This window comes from Hirundo rustica, chromosome 1 (assembly GCF_015227805.2).
Source record: "Hirundo rustica isolate bHirRus1 chromosome 1, bHirRus1.pri.v3, whole genome shotgun sequence".
Lineage (NCBI taxonomy): Eukaryota > Metazoa > Chordata > Aves > Passeriformes > Hirundinidae > Hirundo > Hirundo rustica.
This window is the reverse complement of record NC_053450.1, coordinates 100058452-100081024: the sequence shown is the minus strand read 5'-3', so window position 1 is coordinate 100081024 and position 22573 is coordinate 100058452. Positions and strand designations below refer to the sequence as shown.

Below are 22573 nucleotides of genomic sequence, written 5' to 3'. Positions count from 1 at the left end.
TTAAATTTCATTAAATTTAATATTTCATTAAATTCAGTAAATTACCATGCCCTACTCCAGGCAAGTTTTTAAAAACTGCAACTGTGTCTTGCTGGGAAAAAAATAACAAGATATAGTAACACTCCCAGCTGGAGGATACAGGCAAACACTTTGGGTCTTCCTGAGGGTAGCAGGTCATACCCCACCCAAAAGCCTCCAGAAACTTTTTTTTTTTTTTTGGTATTTCTTGTCCTTCCAGAAGAACACAGAAGACCCCCAATAAGAGGTATCATTTCATCTCTGAGTTATTCCCAAATAAAGCATTTTCTGTTGTTACCTATAGCTAGACATACTGTCCACTTTGTTTCTCCTGCAACACAGCTCCAGTAAGCCCCCAAATTAAAACCACAAGCTCTTCCCCATTCAAACACAATACCACACTGGAGAAGCTAGATCTTACTAGCACTCACTAAATTTCATGGAGGCAGGAGGCAGTTCAGCTTTAAGACAGCGGTCTCAAAAACAGAATGCAAGACTGATTTATAGTGGAAGGGGGAAATCATCATCTATCAAGGCAATAAAACTGCTCCTCCACAAACCAGTGTAACTGCAATATCCCCCTTGTTACAGAATAACACAAGAAAACAGATTGTGGCTTTGCATATTAAACTAAACTCCAGGTTACCCACATCTCCCAATAACTAACAGAGCAAATCTCTGCATCTAGGCTCACCTGGTGCCCCATGTCCCACATCTCAGAGGTACTGCTACACTCACATAAAACTAAAGAGAACCACTACTACAATTTCCAGCAAGACCTTTTACATCAGTCACATGGGCATTGAGCAGACATTGCAGTCATGACTGCTACAGAAGAAACAGCATATTGTAAAATAGATTCAGCTTTTCTGGGAGGATAAGAAGAAACAGGGTTTTCTGGACAACTTTTGAAGGAGTGGAATGAAAATGATGCTCCAGGATGACTCTGCCATTATCTCCCCCCTCTCTACATCTTAATAGAAAACACATATATAAATACTCACCTTTTTTCCTGAAGCCTGAAAAATCTTTATTAGAGAGCCTGATTGTCTGTCTGTTCTGAAAATATAAACCTGAAAGGTGAAAAAAAAAAAAAAAAGTTAACCAACACTTACTATGAAGCACTTGTGCTTTCTGAATAATATCTAAATCATGATTGTGGTCGTTACGAGGATCCACCTTCATGACCACTTTACCGGTCAGTCTTCTTTTAAAAGACGACAGAGGTCTCTCCTGTCCTGAAAAGTCACAGGCTTGTCATAAGAAACACTTGAATATTATCTTGTTGCCTACTTTTTTTAGTACACTTCTGTATGTGCCCATGTGTGCATTTAAAAGCACCTAGCCAAACAACTTTCCAACTCTCAAACAAGTGGCATCCGGAGACTGTCTGGAAATAAGTAGGTGTCATGGGTTGGCACAGTTTAGTTTTTAGTTATGGAGAAATGTGGAATGTATTTCCTGGTCAGGACTTAGGAAATGCTTTAGAAAGGACAGGGACCTATCAAAAGGTTAGTTGGGATATTGACATCTGTTTTGACCACTGAGGATGTCAAATGTGATTTTGGGCAGTACCCATATAAAGTCTGATTATTCTTTTGCTTCCAGGTCAGTCACTAGGTAACATTGTAGGCAGCACAGGAGGGCCCACCTCAGGCGTCGCTGCCCTTGGGCAGCTGGGCTGGGCCCGGCCAGGCCTCCAGGAGCCTCTGCCCACATGAGGAGCGGCCCAGGCTGGCTGAGGCCCCTTTCCCCCTGCTGCTGGTGGGGGAGAAGGGATGCTGCAGCTTGGCACATGGCCAGCCACACGGGGCAGCGGCAGAGCAGGCTAAGCCATGGCCCAGCTGGCTGCAGACAAAGAAAGCCTGCAGCTTTATAACAACTCCAAGCTGACCTACCCTAAATGAGACCGTGGGGTGGAAAGGAAGACATCTACTAGCTTCCCCCATCAACACAGCTTTGCATCTCTGCAGCCTGCAGGTCAGGGCAGAGGGGCAGAGAGTACATGGCAACTGCAGGCCTGGGCAGATTTAACTCTTTCCTGCCAACATGCAGCTTCTAAGGCCTAACCCTTCCTTGAGAGAGAGAAGAAAGAGACAGAGTGTACATAGAAAAGACACTGCATGAAGTCAGTGGAACAAGAGTGAAAGAACTAAAAATATTATTGGACAATGGGATTGAGGAAGTGGACATTTTTAACCAGACTTCTCTGGGGTAAACTATGGAGAAATTGACTGTTTCTTGTAACATCTTAATGTTGTTAGAGGAATGCTGGTTCTAATCAAAACTGAGGACTGATATGATTGAGACTTAATTGAGAACCTTAAAGCCCTCGCTCCTGGGTTAAAAGGAGGTCTCAGCCTTTGAGACAAAGATGATTTTAGAGAGAAAGTGATTTGAAGCCCTCGGCTCCTGGCGTAAAAGGAGGTCTTTATTTATTTTAAAATAGAGACAATTTTAGAGATAGAAGAAGAGAATCCTTGTTTTGTAATAGAAGCAGCATTCTTAAACAGTATCCCAGATACACTGAGAGGCCCATACATAAGTAGCCTGGGGAAAGGCTGCTAATGGATGGAACAGCACAATCTGCAAAAATTCCAGGTGGCTGCAGATTTGTGACATTGGGAGCCACTAGACTGTTGTAGTCTTGTGGCGAATGTCTCATGTTACTCCAGAGGGACTCCTCTTCCAAAGTGATGAAAGATTATGTTTAAATGGTGAAACCAACTGAAAAATCACAGGTTGTGTCTCTCTATGTTGTTTTGTAAGAAGGTTAACAGTTTGCAGGGGGAGGGAAGAGTGTTTTGGAGTTTCATTCTGTTTTGGTTTGGGTTTTTTCCCAACTTTCTTTTTCCCATCCTTTCAGTGTGTGTCAATAAAACTGTTTATTTTTAAGCTTAAGCCTGCTTTGCTTTTCTCCTAATCTTTCTCCCACAAAAAAGAGAATAAACCCTAAGACCACTACACTAAATTTGGCAACCAAAATTTAGTGAACATGAAACCACTACAGTAGGGCAAAAGACTGAGAATGCATAACCCTGCTCCCCTTCCCTTATCCAGCATGACTTGTCAAGAAAATGTGCCTGCTCATACTGCACTGCTAACTTCATGATGCTTTAGCAACAGTCAGAATAGAAATCCCAATCAGACCACCCTCAACATTTCTGCTCTTTCTGTCTGAAAGAATTTTTGAATCAGAAAGCTATTCAAACACAGCCTACTCATCGCTCATTTCCACAGGAGAAACTGTAATCTGGAATCCTCAGGGATAAAAGTATTGATGGTACAAGTACAAGAACACATCTTGTACCAAAATTTAAGATGTGAAGTGCATGGCTTGTAGACAAGGTTTCCCATCAACAGAAAGGCTGGTTCAGTTAGTCTTTGAGATTCCTGTGGCATTTGACAGGCTCCCTCCTAGCAGATGCTCATACAGTTTGTAGGACAGAGGATCCCTTACTTCCAAAGCCATGTGGCAGAGCCAAGCACTGGACATAACTGAATATGTGGTGTTATTAACAGGTATTGAGACAGAGTTCAATGCTGTTTTCAGTCAAGAACACAGCCCAGGTTTACTGTGGGCAATTGCTCTATATACACAGGACTCCCTAGCTTTTGCAGTGGCATGTTTAGCAGCGACAGCATGTTGCCAGGTGTCTCAACTCCAAACCCTTAAATAATGACACTCTGTGACTTCAGAGAAATGGCCCAGTCTCATTAAGAATCTTGGCTTTAACTTAAGTGAAAAGGTGTGACAATGCTAATCACTTTTTATCAGAGAAGTGGAAAAGATCAGCTTATTAGAGTGTTTGGAAGGCACAACAGGATTGCTCATTGTAATGGTTTATGTTCAGCACCTCTTACCTACACTTTGATGTGTTCCTGCTACCCGCATCCCATGCCAAGGGATAAGCTTTTGTGATTAGAGCAGTAATCTTTAAACTACACAGCCATCTGCTTTCTTGTAGATCTCTTGCTAGCAGCTATGCCTCCCCACCCTCCTCCCTGTAGAGAAATTAAATTTGTTCCACAGAAAAAACAGCTTGGAAGGATGGTGCACTGCATCAGCTGTAACAGAACACTTGGGATAAAGAAAGTATGTCTTTCTCATGCACACGTCCTCTCAGTAGTAACTGTGATACTACTATATCCTGTATGTCCTAGTCACGCCAGATCAGGTATAACTACCAAGTTCATCCTCTACTTTTATCCCATTTTCCCCACTTGCACTGCTACCCCCAGGACATGGTTAATATCAAAAATAACTTGCCTAAACAGGATAGTGTTCCTGATAGTGAAGACTTCTCACTGCCTGTTATGATTCAGCTACAACTCGTGTCACTATAGATCATGAGAGGCTAAAGGGAGGAAGATGGAAGGGGGCTGCAGGACATCTCTGCTCAAGCAAGTGGTGACAGCAGGTCCCAAAAGGATTGCATTTTGAAGAGAGAGAGACAAAAGCAGATCCTTTACATTCCTTCTCTCCCTCTCCCCACTCCCACTTTTTCCACCTTTGGTTTAGAAGAGTATAAGAGGTCACCCTCAAACCGTTTCTCCAACAGCATGTGGATCCTCAGCACAGGAGAGCCAGGCTTGCCTAATTCAGTCACCATTTCCATCTAGCCATTCCCTTGTTAACATCTTTGGGACACTGAACCTATATATGCCTACAGGAAGATCTTTTTTATTTCCTTCCTTCTTAACAGAATATCACCTTAAGATTTCTAAGTACAGCTGGTAAAAATCCAGACTCTAATACACTAAACATCAATGAATTATGTAGTTTTTTAAATTATATCAAATCACCTAATCTCCTTCTATTAGAGATGTTATCTTGAAGTAAATACTGAAATAGTGCAAAGTCTGAATAAAAGAAGCAGAATACAAATTCTGTTTTACAAGTATTTTCATTTCTAGGAAAGTTTTAAGTAATACCTAAATGTCACAAATCCTAAACAAAAGCAGTGTGAAAGAGATCTTGTCTGTGTCTCATTAAAATGGGTATTGTAAAGATTGGGTGAGAAAGAGAGGGAAGAGAGGCAAAAGATTCAAGGCATGAGGAGGGACAGGTTGAGAAAATTTGACAACTTCACCAAACTACCTCATCTCTTGCCTGCTCAGTGTTCAAAATTACCCTGCAGACAAAAAAACTCTTTGTCTTCTCACACATATTAGAACTGCATCAGTATTACATTTCATGTACTATTGCATTCAACCACATTACTGTTTGGTAAAGAGCCACACCTTTCCAATGCCTCCATCCTGGGGAGCTCCTCCTACAATGTCAGTGGTACTCGGCTGAGAGAAATGACCTGCGGTCACCGCATATCCTGAGTGGTAAAAGAAATAAACAAACAAACAAACAAATAAATAAATAACCAGCCATGACAGGAAAGAGCCCAAGAAACAGGTCAGACAGACAGATCAGGCTTATAATGCTTCACACTTCCTGGGCTACACTCAGTAGTTCAACAACCATTCCACTCAGGATGCACCAATATTCTGTTCAAAAGTTCATGGGGATGGTGAGAGTGCACCCTCTATTACCTTTCTAAAAGCTGAGAGAAGAAAGCCATGTGTGTAGACATGACCAAGGGACACAAGCAGCTCATACTGGGAGCAGTTTGCCAACTGCAAGTCAAGAGAGGGAAGCAGTAAAACAGGAAAAGGCATACACAAACAGAGAAAGTGATCATATGACCACAGAGAAAGTGCCGTGTCAAAGAGCAACTTGGATGAGACAGAAGTGTACTCCTTTGGCTAAAATCACTGCCCAGGAAGGCTTGGAAAAACATGTTCCCTTTTGGTCAGGAGAGACAGAAGAGGACAGTAGACAAAGACGTCAGAAAATCAATAGCTTAAAAAGACTTTTGTCTAGGCAAGAAGAAAAATGTGACAATATATAGAAGAAAAAAGTGTGTATTTGAAAGGAAAAGATCAAAGATTCAGCTTTGATATATTAAAACAAGATATAACTAAAGATGAGTAGAGTAGCTTTCCTTCTACGGCTCCTTTGTATTTCCCTTGCTCTTTTGCTACAAATTATGAGGCTCTCATCAACACGGTAAACCCTATAATTCAAGTCAATCAGTGGCAAAACCTATTTATGTCTGCAAACAGGTAAACATTTACTTTTCATTTAGCTATCACAAAGCAGTATCTTTGAAATTTATTTTTTTAATATTAAAGGTTAAGGGGACAATGAGAGGTCAGAGCAAGACATTAGTCAAACAATATCAAGTTGCTGAAATGCTTTCTAGGTCTCAGACTTACAGACTAACAGTCTTAGGCACTTTAGATAAGGTGGAAGCCTCTGAATTAAGCATTTTAGGGACATCAGCTGGTTTTAGAGCAAGTAAAACCAATTGAATTAAAGATGTACCTATAGCCAAACCTTTCACATCTGCCTTCAGTTGACAATGACAAATCTAGATAGTGTTATTTTCGTTGAAATAAATGCATCTGCAATATAAATTCTGTAATTAGTTGCTGTACCCATTTTAAAGGTGCATGTAAGCAGACATGCAGTTTAACTAGTGACAAATAATCTGCCTGTTACATGGCAAAGGCAGGCATGTTAAGAATCCCACCACAATCCAATGTGCTGTTCAGTTAAAAAAATGCCTTTTCTATATCATTAAAAACAAAACAAAACAAAACAAAACAAAACAAAACAAAACAAAAAAAAAAACCAAAACAAAACAAAAAAAAAACCACAAAACAACACCACAAAAACACAACTAAGCAAAGTGGGAGGGGAAAGTGTTATAACAAGGAGAGAAGAATTGAGTATTTTGAATGCTTCTTTGCTTCCACATAAGTATCACTTTAATTCAAATATTCTTCCATTCACACTTTCTATAAAAATACTCTACATCACCACAGAAAAAAACAGTATCAACTTTATAGCATCAAAGCCTTGAAATACATTGCTGGACTATTTCCTATTCACAGTGAGCACTAGAGAGCTGCTTACCTAGGTATGTGTACCTCCTGGCTATCACAGCATCATCATTCAGCTTGTAATATGTGCTGTCAGTGACATTCAGTACTTTGACAGTTCCTGTCCAATAATAAGATCCTGGTGCACCCATGATAACCAGTTCCTACAACAGGAAAAATGGAAGTGTGTAGGGAAAAAATAACAATCAAAACTTCACACATTAATGGAGAAGGGATAGGATATTTACTTAAAACACCAATAAGTCCAACTCTAACAACCTCCATTCTGTGTGCATTTGGATAGTATACTTCATTCTTCCCAAACGTGGAGATCACTGCATATACCCTAGCAATACACTGCTCTTTTGTGGTCCACTTCTGCTCAGCTCTTCTGCTGCAACAGAAGACTTTCATCAACCTTACTAACCACCAAGCTTATCCCTGCTAACAGAGTTCTCCAAAAAATCTCTCTACTTGCTGCCTTTCCCAAATATCCTTCAGAAGACCCAGAAACAAAAGTACTCCAGCCCACCCAGAACCCATCACACAGCTACTGATCATGCCCTGATGCTGGCTGACATGCTATACTAACCAACCATAATGGAAACAGCATAAAGGATTTTGATTTTACACATATGAAACTAAATAGCTGCGATGCACTCAACATTTTGCCCAGCTCTGTCATCAGATACATTCCGGTCTTTGAGAGGCAAGCTGGCTATAGAGTCATCATAGAATCATAAAATGGCTTGGGATCATTACAGACAACCAGAGTGACTGAGCATTTTGAAAGACCATAGAAATCAGGCACAGTTTGATCCAGCATTCAAAGGTAGATGGTCATGGATAATGTTTTTGAGTCAAAATCCAAGATACATTTACATTCAAGAGAAATGAAAATATTATCCCAAAATATTCAGCATCCTTACAGAAAACCCTTGCTCCTGGATGTGGTTTTAAATACCTCCAGCAAGGGACTAAATTAAGCCTGAGGAGCACTAAGCTCAGGAAGTCGTCCATTCCCCAAAAACTCGCATCTTAGTTTTGAAAGACAGTTGTCTGCCAAGGAAAGCTAGAGCCTCCTTTGGAATGGAGAATGTAAACCCCCTTCCCTCCAAATTATTATAATTTTGCAATTAGGGGCTTTCAGACAAAGATATGAAAATAGGAGTAACAGTTCTTTATTAGGAATATTAAAAAAAGAGAAAAAAAAAAAAAAAAAAGGAAAATACAAATGTAGTAGTAGGAAAAAAAAAAAAAAAAAAAAAAAAAAAAAAAAAAAAAAAAAACAAGCAAGGTAGCAAACAACAACAAAAAATCCTGGAAAACCCTGACAGAGTCAGGGATATGACCTGGCACCCTGTTAGTCAGGGTGTTGGAGGCAGTCCAAATAAGTCCTTCTGGAGTAACAGATGTGGTTCTGTAGAGTAGAGATGGTCCTGTAGAAAAGTCCAGTGGTGATGAGATGGGTCTAGTCTTCCTCCGGGAATCCAGTGGACAAACTGAATACCTTATGTTCTTCAGTCCCAGGTTTTATCTAACTAGGAACAGTTGGCTCCTCCCCCACTGTGTGGAGCATCTCACAATGGGGTGATGGAATGTGTCATGTCATTGGTGGGCCCTAATGGCCCGTTATCGGAAAATGTCCCCCTGGAGGATGGAGGGGTGGTGAAAGAGATGAGAAACACTGCCCCACCTGGATTTAATGGCTGGGCCATTATCAGAAGGCATCCGCCCCCCCTCCCCCCTGGAAGGGTGAGAGAAGGATAAAACATCTCCCCCCAAAAAACAGCTTTCAACAGATGACATAAAATACACATTTTTAGGTTACAAAATCCGATACAATATGGGAACAGCTGCTTTCCTCGCATCTCCATCCAATGCAAAACCATGGGTGGACTCCATCCTTGTGGGAAATTGGTATCATATCCAAGTCCCCTTCAGGTGACCAGTTCCAGTCAGAGGGGAGATGTAAAAAGGGAATCTCCTAATAAGACTACAGGGACAGGACTGCTAAACCAACCAAAGAGCAGGATGTGCTTAGAAATAGTTTTTTCCTCATTATGGGCCATATCTGTGAGGTGACTTACTGACAGGAACATATCATAACATAACATAACACTAAATGTATGATAGAGGATTGTCTGTTTGACCCAAAAAGCCATTTATCTGCATTCCCTGCTGCCATTAGGCTGAAGTGATAAAAGTTCAAAGGTATCTTTTGAACTAGGGTAGCAAAGGAGAATTTAAGCCTGGGAACAGAAACAGGCTGGGGAGAGCAGACAAGTCAGGAAACAGCTGCTGCTGGCTGAACATTCAGTTACCAGATGATGCCCTTGTGGCAACATTTCCTGCCATCCCAGTTTACTGAAATGGCAAAAGGCAATTTCTGAAAGAGAAAACCTTTATTCTATTTGTATCAGTCTGGACAATACATTCTGTACATCAGTGCATATACATAATTAGGAATGGGTATGTGTTCTTAAAAAAAAAATTAACAAACCCAAAACAAGCAAAAAAGCCACAAACCTGAAACATTAACAAAAAAAAAAAAAAAAAAAAAAAATCCATGCATAAGGGAACAAATTAATTCTTAACAAAACTGAAATATGGCTGATAGACTTCTGTCCAGGAAAAAATGTGGTCAAGTATTCAGAACAACTGTAGTGCATATATTCTACCATACTATTTTTTCTTCATCTTTCTGCAACCAAGAACCATAACAGAACTGAAAAAAAAGTGTTTATCCTCTATATGTATGTGTATGGATGTGCATTATAGTCATGCACATGTACACATACGTAACAAAATGATTCAGGAAAGACAGTTTTACATCATCACTTACAGTAAAGAGCTAATGACAGACAAAGAAATACCTCTATGCAAGTTTTGGGATGTACATAATAAGAATATTCCCTGAAGACATTTCCAGAGTCAATTCATTTATACTTGTCCACAAACCTTGAGAGACACATACACATATGTATGAACCACTGTGCAAGAAACAGACAGCTGGGAAGCTAGACAAGGCAGGAGAGTGTTTGCTGGCAGGAAGGAACCATTCTCAGCACTCAGCCCACTGCCCAAGCCATACTTGGGAATCTCCTCCTGGGCCATGCAACAGGAGAGCCACTTACCAACCCCAACTCTTCCATGCATGTGCCCTGGCTCACCTCAGTGAAGAAGCCTGCGATCCCTGCCTGGCATGAACCATGCTCCTCACCATACTTCTTCTTGTACTCTGGAGGGAAGAAGGGAAGAAGACAAACTGTGGTCATCCCTGACACAGCAGACACTCTTCACCTGAGCCACCTGCATTGCTACTCACACAGCCTGGAGAGACACCAGCATGCAAGGCTCCAGGGCTTTATCAGTGGATCAGCCACCAACGTGCACTATGCAGCATACTCACCAACGTCAGGGAGCATTGTAAGGAGCCAGCCTGGGGAGAGAGGCCAGAGTGTTCCTACAGTGATGCTAAACAAGCAGTACCACAGTAGCATGACAATAGCAGCAGCATAATTCCAGTAAAGGTGCATTAGAAGAGGCTTCCATCTGTGGCAGATCACCAAAGCTCGGAAGTGGGGAACAATAAGTGATGCACATGCCTGTGTGCCATGAACTCTGCACTAGAAGGTTTAACTCTCAGGCCTCATTACTACCTCAGAGAAATAAAGTGATCATCCCCTACAATGACAGTCATCAAAGCCCCTAGAAACATTTCTGGTAAAAGGGTGCTTCAGGACACAAGCTCCTGAGTGAGCTCCACAAGTGACTGAGGAAAAGCCATGTGTTTCTATATGATCAAACAACAGTCCCTTTTGCAGAATGTTTAGATCTGCTGCTTTTTGTAGCCACATGCTCAGAGCTCCCTGTTCACAGGGAACTCAACCAGCACCTTACAGCTTTTGTTTATGGATTTTACATAGCAATCATTTGCCCTGTCAAACCTGAGGAATTTTTATTTTATCTTTTTGATGATGAGGAAAAAAATATTTCTAGGAATACATTAAGTTCAGGGTGGGGAACAGGAAAAAGAGGAAAAAAGGAAAATCACTTTCCACCTTGCCCCAATTCAAATATTTTCATCTTGGAAGTATTTGAAACTTACAGCAAGATCAGAGCCTTTGTATTTTTTTTCCAGCTCATTATTTTCAAATATCTACATCTATTTTCAAATATCACTACTTCTTGTATATTACAGTAATTCATGTTCAAAACCAATTTACCATATAACCTGATAATTGTGAAACTTTTTTATACATTTTTATTTTTAGCCCCATTAACTCATTGCTAAATGACAAAAATTATAATAAAATCAATGAGCAAACTGCCTCTGGAACCAAGCAAGTTCCTTTGGAGTTGCATTTTGTTATGGTGGTGTGAGAATTGTTTTATTAAGTTACTAAGTTATTTTTGTAAGATTTTTAAGTTATTTTTATAATAGTTTAGTTCACTGTATACCCCTGTGTTCTGCATTGGTTTTCCCTTCTGCATTGGTTGTTTTGTCTATTGTAAAACCAGATGTTTTCTGTCATTCATCCCTTCCCTGCACCTGTCGCTGTCAATCCCCAGCCCCATCTCCTCGTGGTTGCCTGCCTGTCACTCAGAGACCCTTCCCTGGCTTCTAGAAAACTCCGGGAGGGGTGCCGAGTGATAGGCTGGGGCCCGGGAGACCCCCTCCCATCATTTTGTGGTTGGTCCCCAGTTCCATGGTTCACACCCCCGGTTAACCCCCCGATTCCTGTGACTGGCTGACCGGTTGTCGCCACCCCTGTTTCCACCCCCCCCTTAAAACCTGCCGCGTGCCTGGCCTCAGGGTCTCTCCTGGGCAGCCGGTGCAGCGCGCAGCAATAAACCTACGTTGCATCCTGCTCGAGAGAGTCCGCCTTTCATTCAGTTGCCGAGGTCGCTTACGTCATCAACGTGCCCGTCGCTGAGGGTGAGATCCAAGCTCCCACAGAGAGGAAGCGGCGCGCTTTGTCCGCCGCCCCGATCATACCACGTTGCCACAGTGTGACTCTGAGCTAGCCTGCAGTCGCGCGGGTCAGCGCGAACTGGACACTGTGACAGTGGCTGGCGCCCAACGTGGGGCCACGAGGCGGACCCCGCGGCACGGATTTAGGCTGTCGAATCAGCCGAAGAAATCTTTGGACGCCCCGCTACCCCTGGCTGCAGCGGCTCTCAGAGATCACGCTCCCGGGGGAGAAGTGGTCAACCCGGAGCACCCACCGGGTCCACTTCAGGCAGCTGAAACTGACAACCCCAGGTTTCGTCTTGTTCCAGGAGGGGGTAAGTTGCTCTTCGTGAGGGCACTTACTTTTTGGGAAGGGTTCTTCGGGAAGAAGACCCTATTTCGGAAAGGGATCCCCCAGGAGTGGGGGGGATTTCAAGCCGCGCGGCTTGGGGGGGTGCTGGTTTGCCTCATTCCCCCACAGGAACCTTCCTCAGAACTCTTTTACTTTCTCTTTCGTTTTTAAATTTTAAGTTAAAAGCAGTAGTCAGGCAGGCGGCAATTCCCGAGAGTTTTAGGACACTGCATTTTAATTTCATCGCGGCTCCCCAGGACTGGTTTTTGGGAAAAATTACCTGGTTTTAGGAGGTTTAATCCGCAGTTTGTTTTAAGTTTCATTTTGATTTGCCTGGGTGTTAGTCGGTGAGCGGCAGAAAACTAATTGTGAGAGACATGGGTGGTAGCCTCTCAGCCGCTCAGAAAGGATTGTATTATAGTTTTAATTCAGTTCTTCAATTTGCCCAGTTAAAAATTTCAAAGGGCGAGCTCAAAAGGTTTGTCAGATAGGTGTTCCTGCACTTTCCTCACACGTCTCCAGAGCAAATTTACAGCTCCAAATTTTGGCAAGCTGTGATTAATAAAATTAATAATTTGGCTCTCTCAGGGGACAAACATGCTTCAAAATTTCTTAATTTGGCTTCGCAGCTTTCAGCTGCTGTTACAAAAATTAATAAGAAGGTGCAGAAACAGCCAGCCCCAAGACAAACTGCTCCTTGTTCTCCTTGTCCCCCTGCCCTTTCTCCTCGTCCCCAGAAGGGAGTCCTTAAGGGAGCAGCAGGGGTTCAGCCTGCCAGCTCAGGGCCCTTAAGGACCCCCCGATCCCCCCGCCCAGGCAGTCCCAGCCAGACTGCTTGGGGCTTCTCGGACAGCCCTGGCCAGGCTGCTCGAGAATTCCACCCTTCCCCATTTTCCCCGAGTTCCGATTTAGTTTAGCTGAGGGATTCCACATCACAAAATGGTTCCCCTACCCCTTATCCCCAAGATGGAGGAGACCGCATGGCACAGTCCTCCCCATCGCCCCTACCCTCCTTCCTTCAATCCCTTTCTTCCTGCCCTTGATCAGCCCAACCCCTTCCTCTCCTCGGCCCCTCCTATCCCCCAAAAGACTCTGCCCATGCCTCCTCCCTCTTCAAGGACTCCACCCTCAGCTCCTCCCAGCTACTCCTCCTACGGGAACGCCCACATGACATCATCGGGTTCCCAAACCACGCCCCCTGCCAGAAGACCCACCTCCTGGGCTTCCGGTTCCCATGCTCCCCCTGCTGGTTCCCACGCTCCCCCTTACGGCTCCCACAGTCTGGGCCCGGAGGGGGCGGGGCCAGGGCCTGAGCCTGCAGGGATGCATCAGCCTTCTCCTGTTCCTTCAGTGTCCCCAGTTGTCTACAAGAGCTCCCGAGGAGGGCACAATGTTCGAGCAGTCCACCACCCATTTTCTCAAGCCACCATCAGAGACCTCTGCAAGGCTCATCGGGATTATGGGTGGGACAGCCCCTATTTTAGGGGCTTGCTCCGCTCTAATCTCGAAGCTGCTGTTGTCATCCCAGCTGACCTTAGGCAGCTGTTCTCCTGCCTCATGGACTCCACTGAGTTCAAGCTATGGGAGGCAGCATGGAGACAGCTGCTTAGGGAGGCCTTGCCGAGTCTCCTCACAGATCCAGAGACTGCAGTGGATGAAAATGGGAATGCCCTCACCCTGGAACAGCTCATGAGTGAGGGAAAGTGGACGGATCCAACAAACCAAGCGTCGAGCATCCCAACGAAAGCCCTCCAGACCATCAGGGAGCATGCGGTCACAGCCTTTTTCAGCATGGTGCCAGATGGCCCCATCATTCCATATTATAAGATCGTGCAGGGGACCAAAGAGGCTTTTACTAAGTTTGTGGAGCAGCTCACCCGAGCAATTGAAGTTCAAGTATCAGAAGTGGCCGTGAGAGAAGGGATCCTAAGGGAGATAGTGTTCGCAAATGCGAACAATTTGTGCAGGACTGCAATTCTTAGTCTCCCTTTAGACCCTCCTCCGACCATCCCAGGATATGCTTCGGTGTGCCAACTCAAAGTCCCCTACATGCAGGGTAATGACTAAGATGCCAAATCAACAACACCAAGAGTGGCTGCAATATCTAGCACCCAGCAAGAACACATTCGCAGGCCGTATGCTCCCCAAAGAAACAAGTGTATCATCTGTCGGGAGCCGGGACACTGGGCAAATAATTGCCCACTGAGGGACGACATTGAACTGTTGAAAAAGAAAAAAAGGGGGAGGTGGGAGAGTGGGAGGGACGGGAGATAACTCCCGTCAGTTAAACTGAGGGAGGAGCGCAGGTCCGCCCGGCGCGGTGACACAAATAGGGCGGACCAGGCAGTGGGAGGGGGGAAAGAAAGAACAAGCGCCAATGATATGCTGCCCAAAACCGAAAAAGACATTCTTACCGGACGTGACACACCTGACGAGACAATTTTAACTGACCATGACCTGTCAAAACATATTCTAATAACATCTTCGAATAAGGAACCTTTCAGGTTGGAGCTCACCAAAGCCTTGCACCTGAAAAGCGTGGATTAGACCTTCCTGTCGGTAAACCTAAAGGAACAAGGTACCTGGCCAGTCCAAGGGAAGGAACTTGTTGTCATCGGGGATTGTAAGTACACCCCACAAGAGATCGAGATTCTCCCGGGGATTTTGACCAAGAACCCTGAGAATCTCGTTCTCTGTCTGCGATGCACCCATCCACCGACCTTTCTCCCAAAAGGTCAAATTATCGCACAGATCATCACTACCTGGGGACCAAGGAACACATCAACGGTCCCGGTGGCTTGCCCTGTGCAAGCCATCACTGAAGAAAGGCCCCGGGTAGAATGAGAATTCACAGTGGGCGGGGAAACAATGAACATCACAGCTCTTTTGGACACCGGGGCAAATGTGACGATCGTGCCAGCCCAGGATTGGCCGTCACATTGGGCTTTGCAGGACGTGGCTGGACACGTCCAGGGTGTTGGAGGGCTTCAATTGGCAAGACAGTCAAAGAGTGTGGTACAAATTAAGGGGCCAAAGGGGCAATTGGCAAATATTCGCCCTTTTGTTTTAAATTATAAGGAACCCTTGCTTGGAAGGGATCTCATGGCTCAATGGGGGGTCAAGATTGACATACCTGACCCCTCAGTGGACATTTCCACAGCGACCATTGAAGAGCGTCCCACCAAAAAACTTAATTGGCTCACTGATAATCCAGTTTGAGTGGAGCAATGGCCGCTTTCAAAACAAAAATTAAAAGCGCTCGAGGAGCTCGTGGAGGAGCAGTTACGAAAAGGACACATTGTAGAAACAGATAGCCCTTGGAATTCTCTGGTTTTTGTGATCCAAAAGCTGGGGAAAGACAAGTGGCGCCTCCTCCAGGACCTCCATCAAATTAACAATGTGATTGAGGACATGGGATCTCTCCAACCGAGAATCCCTTCCCCAACTATGCTCCCCGAAAATTGGAAATTAGCCATCATTGACATCAAGGATTGCTTTTTCCAAATTCCTCTTCACCCGGATGATGGCCCACATTTTGCATTCTCGGTTCCCACCATCAACTGGGAAGCCCCAAGGAAGCACTATCACTGGCGGGTACTCCCTCAGGGGATGAAAAACAGCCCGGTTATCTGCCAGTGGTATGTTGCCTCCTTGTTGTCCCCTGTCCGCACAGCCGCGGGACAGGCCATCATCCATCATTATATGGATGATGTCCTGGTGCGCGCCCCGACTGACGATGTGCTCACACATGCGCTTGACCTAACAATCAATGCATTGATTGCTGCAGGTTTCGAGCTGCAGGAGGAGAAAGTTCAACGGATGCCACCCTGGAAGTACCTCGGGCTGGAAATCGGCAAGTGGACCATTGTGCCGCAAAAATTGGCAATAAAAACAAAGGTAAGTTCTCTCGCGGATGTCCACCAGCTGTGTGGGGCTTTGAACTGGGTAAGGCCCTGGCTAGGTTTGACCACCGAAGACCTAGCCCCCCTTTTCAATTTATTGAAAGGGGGAGAGGAGCTCAGTTCTCCTAGGGCCCTTACGCCAGAAGCGAAAAAGGCTCTGGAAAGAATTCAGGACGCTATGTCCTCAAGGCAAGCTCATCGATTTGACCCCGAGCTGCCTTTCAAATTTATTATACTAGGGAAGTTGCCGCACCTCCACGGGATGATCTTTCAGTGGAAAGACATCCCGAAAAAGGACCGAGACAGGAAAGATCCACTCTCCATCATAGAGTGGGTCTTCCTGAGCCATCAGAGGTCCAAAAGGATGACCCGGCCGCAGGAGTTGGTGGCTGAGCTGATCCGGAAAGCAAGGTTCCGGATCAGAGAATTGGCCGGTTGTGACTTTGTGTGTATTCACATCCCAATCGGGTTGAGATCGGGCCAAATTTCGAAGTCAATGTTGGAACACCTGCTTCAAGAAAATGAAGCTTTACAGTTCGCACTGGATTCCTTTACTGGGCAAATTTCAATTCATCGGCCTGCCCACAAAATTTTTAATCAAGATGTCAAAATTTGTATTATCATTAAAAGAGGTTCGCAGCAGAAGGCCACTCAAGCCTTAACCGTTTTTACTGACGTGTCCAGAAGGTCCCACAAGTCAGTTTTGACTTGGAAGGACCCTCAAACTCAGCAGTGGGACGCTGATGTAGCTGAGGTGGAAAGATCACCTCAGGTTGCTGAGTTGGCTGCAGTCGTTAGGGCCTTTGAGAGGTTTCCCGAACCTTTCAATTTGGTTACAGACTCCGCATATGTAGCGGGGGTGGTGTCCAGAGCAGAACAGGCCATCCTTCAAGAGGTGTCCAACATTGCGTTGTATGAATTGCTCTCGAAATTAGTTAAGTTAGTCTCCCACCGAGAGCAACCTTTCTTTGTGATGCACACTAGGTCACACACTGAATTGCCAGGGTTCATCGTGGAGGGAAACAGGAAGGCAGATGCCCTCGCTGCCCCTGCCGAGATGGCCCCCCTGCCGAACATCTTTGAGCAGGCAAAACTCAGCCATCAACTGTTCCATCAGAATGCGCCTGGCCTTGTTCGCCGTTTCCACCTAACACGGGAACAGGCCAAGGCAATTGTGGCTGCGTGTCCATCCTGCTCCCAGCATGCAGTGCCAACCTTGCATGCGGGGGTTAACCCCTGGGGGCTGAGGAGCTGTGAGGTGTGGCAAACCGATGTCACCCATTTCCCACAATTCGGCCGCCAAAAATATATACATGTGTCTATCGACACATTCTCCGGAGCTGTGTTCGCTTCTGCCCACACAGGGGAGAAGGCAGGGGATGCCATTAAACACCTCATCCACGCTTTCTCCTTCCTGGGCATCCCGAAGGAACTCAAAACTGACAACGGCCCGGCGTACAAGTCCAGGGAGCTCTGCAGCTTCCTGCAGCAATGGGGGGTGGAGCACAAGACCGGCATCCCCCACTCCCCCACAGCTCAAGCCATGGTCGAGAGGACCCATTGGTACCATCAAAAGGTTTTACATCAACAGCAGAGGGTCCTCAAAGCAGAAACACCAGCGGTCAGACTGGCCAGGGCACTTTTCACCATCAACTTTTTGAACTGTTCCTTTGAAGGTCTCAATCCACCAATCATAAGGCACTTCGGGGCAAGCTCCTTGTTCTCCATCCGAGAAAGTCCCCCAGTCATGGTCAGGGATCCTGAGTCCGGAAGGACGGAAGGGCCACATGACCTAGTCACGTGGGGACGTGGATACGCATGCGTGTCCACCCCCACGGGACCAAAGTGGATTCCATCCAAGTGGGTGAAGCCCTACGTCCCTAAGGGCTCAGGATCCAAACCAGTCATCAGTCCACAGGTAGCAGACACAGCATGGAGGCGGAAGAGGAAACAGGGGCAACATCATTGGGCGGAGTTTCCTTTCCCCTACTGTTCCTACCCTGAATAACTTTGTGTTTAGTGTTTTTTAGTTTTATCATGGCAACCACCCAGACCGGATTCCCCGCTCCGAGGAAATTCCACCTACCCCTCGGAGCCCTGATATCGCTCAGCCTGTGTCTCTCAGTCGTCGGATGGTTTCTCCCACAGCCAAAAGCAAACGTGTGGGCCACCCTGGCGAACTTGTCATCGAAAGCTGAGGACGTCCACACTGCCATCCGACAGATGCGAGAGATGCTGACAGATGACTGGCTGAGCGGACTCTTTACTAACTGGGGAATCTCCGGCCGGGCTTCGTCCATCGTAAAGACTGTGTTGCTGTGTTTGTTTATTTTGTTGTTAATTATGCTTGTGTTCAGTTTACTTAAAAAGATATTGTATAATTTAATTTCTGCCACCACACACTCCCCCTCAGTCAACCATATCATCGTGCTGACTGAGGAGAGCCCTGAGGAGGAAGGACTGGAGTTGGAGGAAGTGCTGGAGGGGGCCCCGGAAGATGATGGAGAAGATCCGGATGAAGAAGAGCATGGACTGGGGTACCCAACACAGCATCACTGACCTCCCTCCTCCGTTCCAGTCCCACTCCTCTTGAAAAAACAAAAAAGGGGGAGATGTGGTGGTGTGAGAATTGTTTTATTAAGTTACTAAGTTATTTTTGTAAGATTTTTAAGTTATTTTTATAATAGTTTAGTTCACTGTATACCCCTGTGTTCTGCATTGGTTTTCCCTTCTGCATTGGTTGTTTTGTCTATTGTAAAACCAGACGTTTTCTGTCATTCATCCCTTCCCTGCACCTGTCGCTGTCAATCCCCAGCCCCATCTCCTCGTGGTCGCCTGCCTGTCACTCAGAGACCCTTCCCTGGCTTCTAGAAAACTCCGGGAGGGGTGCCGAGTGATAGGCTGGGGCCCGGGAGACCCCCCTCCCATCATTTTGTGGTTGGTCCCCAGTTCCATGGTTCACACCCCTGGTTAACCCCCCGATTCCTTTGACTGGCTGACCGGTTGTCGCCACCCCTGTTTCCACCCCCCCTTAAAACCTGCCGCGTGCCTGGCCTCAGGGTCTCTCCTGGGCAGCTGGTGCAGCGCGCAGCAATAAACCTACGTTGCATCCTGCTCGAGAGAGTCCGCCTTTCATTCAGTTGCCAAGGTCGCTTACGTCATCAACGTGCCCATCGCTGAGGGTGAGATCCAAGCTCCCACAGAGAGGAAGCAGCGTGCTTTGTCCACCGCCCCGATCATACCACGTTGCCACAGTGTGACTCTGAGCTAGCCTGTGGTCGCGCGGGTCAGCGCAAACTGGACACTGTGACATTTTGTCTTCTTGAAGATCAGAAGGAATTAATTATAAAAACTTCTGCCTTCTTTCAAAATATTTTATGTAGACATACATACACACACACCCCCCATTCTCCTTTTTGTACTACATACAGTCTCTTCCTGACATCATAAAGATGTTCAGAATTTCAGACATTTGCTGAGGTCATACCAGTTGCAGAGGGAGAGGTTCAGTTGGAGACATGCAGAATAGAGACTTGATCCACAAATTACAGTCCAAATGCCCAACACTCTTGGCCAACACAGGGTCCTGCAAAAGCAGATATGCATCCCAGAAGACCAGAAGTACAGCTGGGTCTCCTAGTGGTAATGCATGACAATTCCACTGAGAACTGAAGTCTATATTAGCCCATAGCTACTCAGCAAGTATTAGGGTTCTGAATTGCTAATTCTCCATATAGAGATTCTCTAGGCAGTACTTGCCTGAGGAAAAATATTTTTTTTATCAATGTGAATATTTTTCTTTCTCATTAAGAGAACCAAGGAGAAGAGATTCCTCTCTCCAGCGTTTCCTGAAAAATAATTCTGTGCATGTCCTGAAAGCCCTGCATTCACTACAGCAGGATCCCTATCCTTGCATGATGCAATGAGGAAGGTCAAAGCCCATTTGGAATTAAATCTGGTGAAGGGTTATCAAGGCTAACAAGAAGGGTTTCTTCAGATACTTCAGCAACAAAAGGATACTAAGGAAAATGCAGGGCCCACTGCTGAATGGAAACAGGGACCCCTGGCAACAGAAATTGCAGAGAGGGTGGAAATACTGAATGGCTTCTTTGGCTGCCTGTTTTGAAGTCTGGGGTGACATTTGCTTTCTTCCTGTCTTCAGGCTTTCTTTGCTTCAGTCTTCACGGCCAAGGCCATGACATTTCACAAGTGGGAATGTAAGCATGAGGCCCAAACACCTCAGACATTGGGGCTGTTTGAGATTTTAAAGCTCTAGTGACACAGAGGAGAGATCAGCACACCACATTTCCGAGGGGAATCAAGACAGATGTAATCCTTCCCAAGGAGCCAGCAGCCCAGTACAGACAGACACTGCGCTCCTGGATTTTCACCTAACCCTTTCAGCACAAAACTACCCCTCCTTGTCTGCCCTCCTAACTCCCATCTGCAGTGATGTACACCTGCCTCCACACCCAAGCAAGATTCCTTTCCACTCATGCACCCATGGCCAAAGGGTGCCACCCATCCTAGATGGTTACATCCCAGCACCACAGATTTCTGTCTGCTCCCTAGAGCCAATCTACCTCTCCCAAGCAATAGATGAGCCCAAAAGGGATGAAAACCAAGACAGCGCCTACTTCACCTCCACTTCAGTGCACAGCAGTGACGCCTGTCACTCATACAACATAGCCAGCCAGCCAGCCAGCCAGCCATGAAGTAAAGCAACCAGCTAGATGGAAATTGTGTGGTTATTTTATCAGCTCACAGTTTTCATACACCTGAATAATAACCTTCGCATGAGGTTAAATTTATTTGGTTTTGCATAGCTCCAGGCAACAACTGCAGTCAAGAACAAATTTGTCGTTTCTATACTTCTTTATTCTTTCTTGTCTGCCTTTCAACTGCTGTACATTCCTCATTACTGACTGCAAGCCATGAAACTGCTGCAGCAAAAGCTGACAGCAAAGCAGCATGATAAGGCTGAGTCTGGAGGAAGTTGCAGCCTCTGCAACTTCCAAGATGTGACATGAATAATACATATAGGAAAAAAGAGAAGAAGATGGCAGTGGTTTGTAGCCAGGGTAATCTCAGGCTACAAGAGAAGCGAGACCGAGGAAGGAATAATTGCATAAAACAACACAGAAGCAAAAAGAATAAGCTTTAATGTGTGACAATTCTGAAGGTAAATGCCCCTGAACTCAATCCTTGAAAAAAACTCCCAGCCAGTCTCTAAGCAACCTTCAATGCCATATCATAAGCTTAGCTACAGAGTGCAATAAAAATAATCTATCTTTCTCAAAGATGTAAACTATCACATGCACTGAAAGCTTTTTGTTTCCTGTCTAGGTGTTTCACTACTCTAGGAAGAAACAGTAGTATTTTTTCTGACCTAGCATTGTGATACTGAGTTACCACCACAAAGCAGGGATATTTTGATGATGGCTCCCAAAAAACTAAATGTGGTTTGGACCTGTAGGAAAAATTACTTTTTCTTTTGGAGGCAAGGAATATGAGCATGTGCTGTTCCCCTTATTTACTAACCAAAGGGACCATCAGTCTTCCCCATTTCCACCATCAATTCTTACCGCAGAGGAGTAGGCAACCATTCCAGCCCTCCTCATCAGCTGGACTGCTTCTCACAGTACACATAACCACCCTTCTTCGCAAACCAAATGCATTGGGGAAATTAAGAGGCAGCCCCCTTTTTTGGATAGCCATTAAAACTATGGGAAAAATAATTAACTGAAAGTATTGCCTGCAAAACTGAGGCCCCACACATCAGCTATACACAAAGGACATCCAGCTCATCTAAACCAGATTAGTTCCTACTCAGAGAGATTGTATTTAACTATCAAGTTTGCTGCTGTGTTCTAATTATCTCTCAATTCCAGACTTCTGTCAGCCCTTTCAGGGAAGCCAGGCAAGAATAAGATGGATTGAGACTACTATGTTATTGCACCAGTGCCATCTAGTCAAGAAATTTCCATTTCCTCCATGGATGGACACTGATGTGCACTCAGCTGGCCTGTACCCTTCACCAGCTGAGGCTTATCACCTTAGCTACACTAAAAACAGGGCTTCTGGAAGTAATCCCACTACTGTCTACCCCTATTTGCACAAGGCGGGATCTAGAGAAGGCTGAGACACTGGAATCTTGCCAGGCAAAGGCATGCGTCCTAGTGCAGGATTTGCATCCACAGGTCTAGTAGCATCTCAGCAATGGCCACAGAGACTGTCAGGGTAGAAGCACTTCAGACTCAATGCTTTGTGCTAGCCATTCATCAGTGTCAGCGGAGGAAAATTATTCTGCTCCTTCCAGAAGGTGAAGGAAAAAAGTTACAAGGATTACCACAAATTTATTTCACAGCAAACCTTGAACAATGAACTCGTCTGTGTGACACA

At 45.3% G+C, this 22573-nt stretch overlaps 1 protein-coding gene across 4 annotated transcripts in view; it reads right to left on the bottom strand.

Moving 5' to 3' along the window:
* ITGA9 (integrin subunit alpha 9) overlaps positions 1 to 22573 on the bottom strand; it is a 287285-nt gene that overhangs the window by 243957 nt on the left and 20755 nt on the right. For all 4 annotated transcript variants that reach the window (XM_040055828.2, XM_040055806.1, XM_040055835.2 and 1 more), the window contains exons 5-8: positions 10134 to 10201; positions 6995 to 7124; positions 5263 to 5348; positions 1023 to 1091 (exon numbers count right to left, since the gene is read on the bottom strand). In XM_040055828.2, the coding sequence (XP_039911762.1) occupies positions 1023 to 1091; positions 5263 to 5348; positions 6995 to 7124; positions 10134 to 10201 (353 nt within the window). The remainder of the gene's footprint in view (positions 1 to 1022; positions 1092 to 5262; positions 5349 to 6994; positions 7125 to 10133; positions 10202 to 22573) is intronic.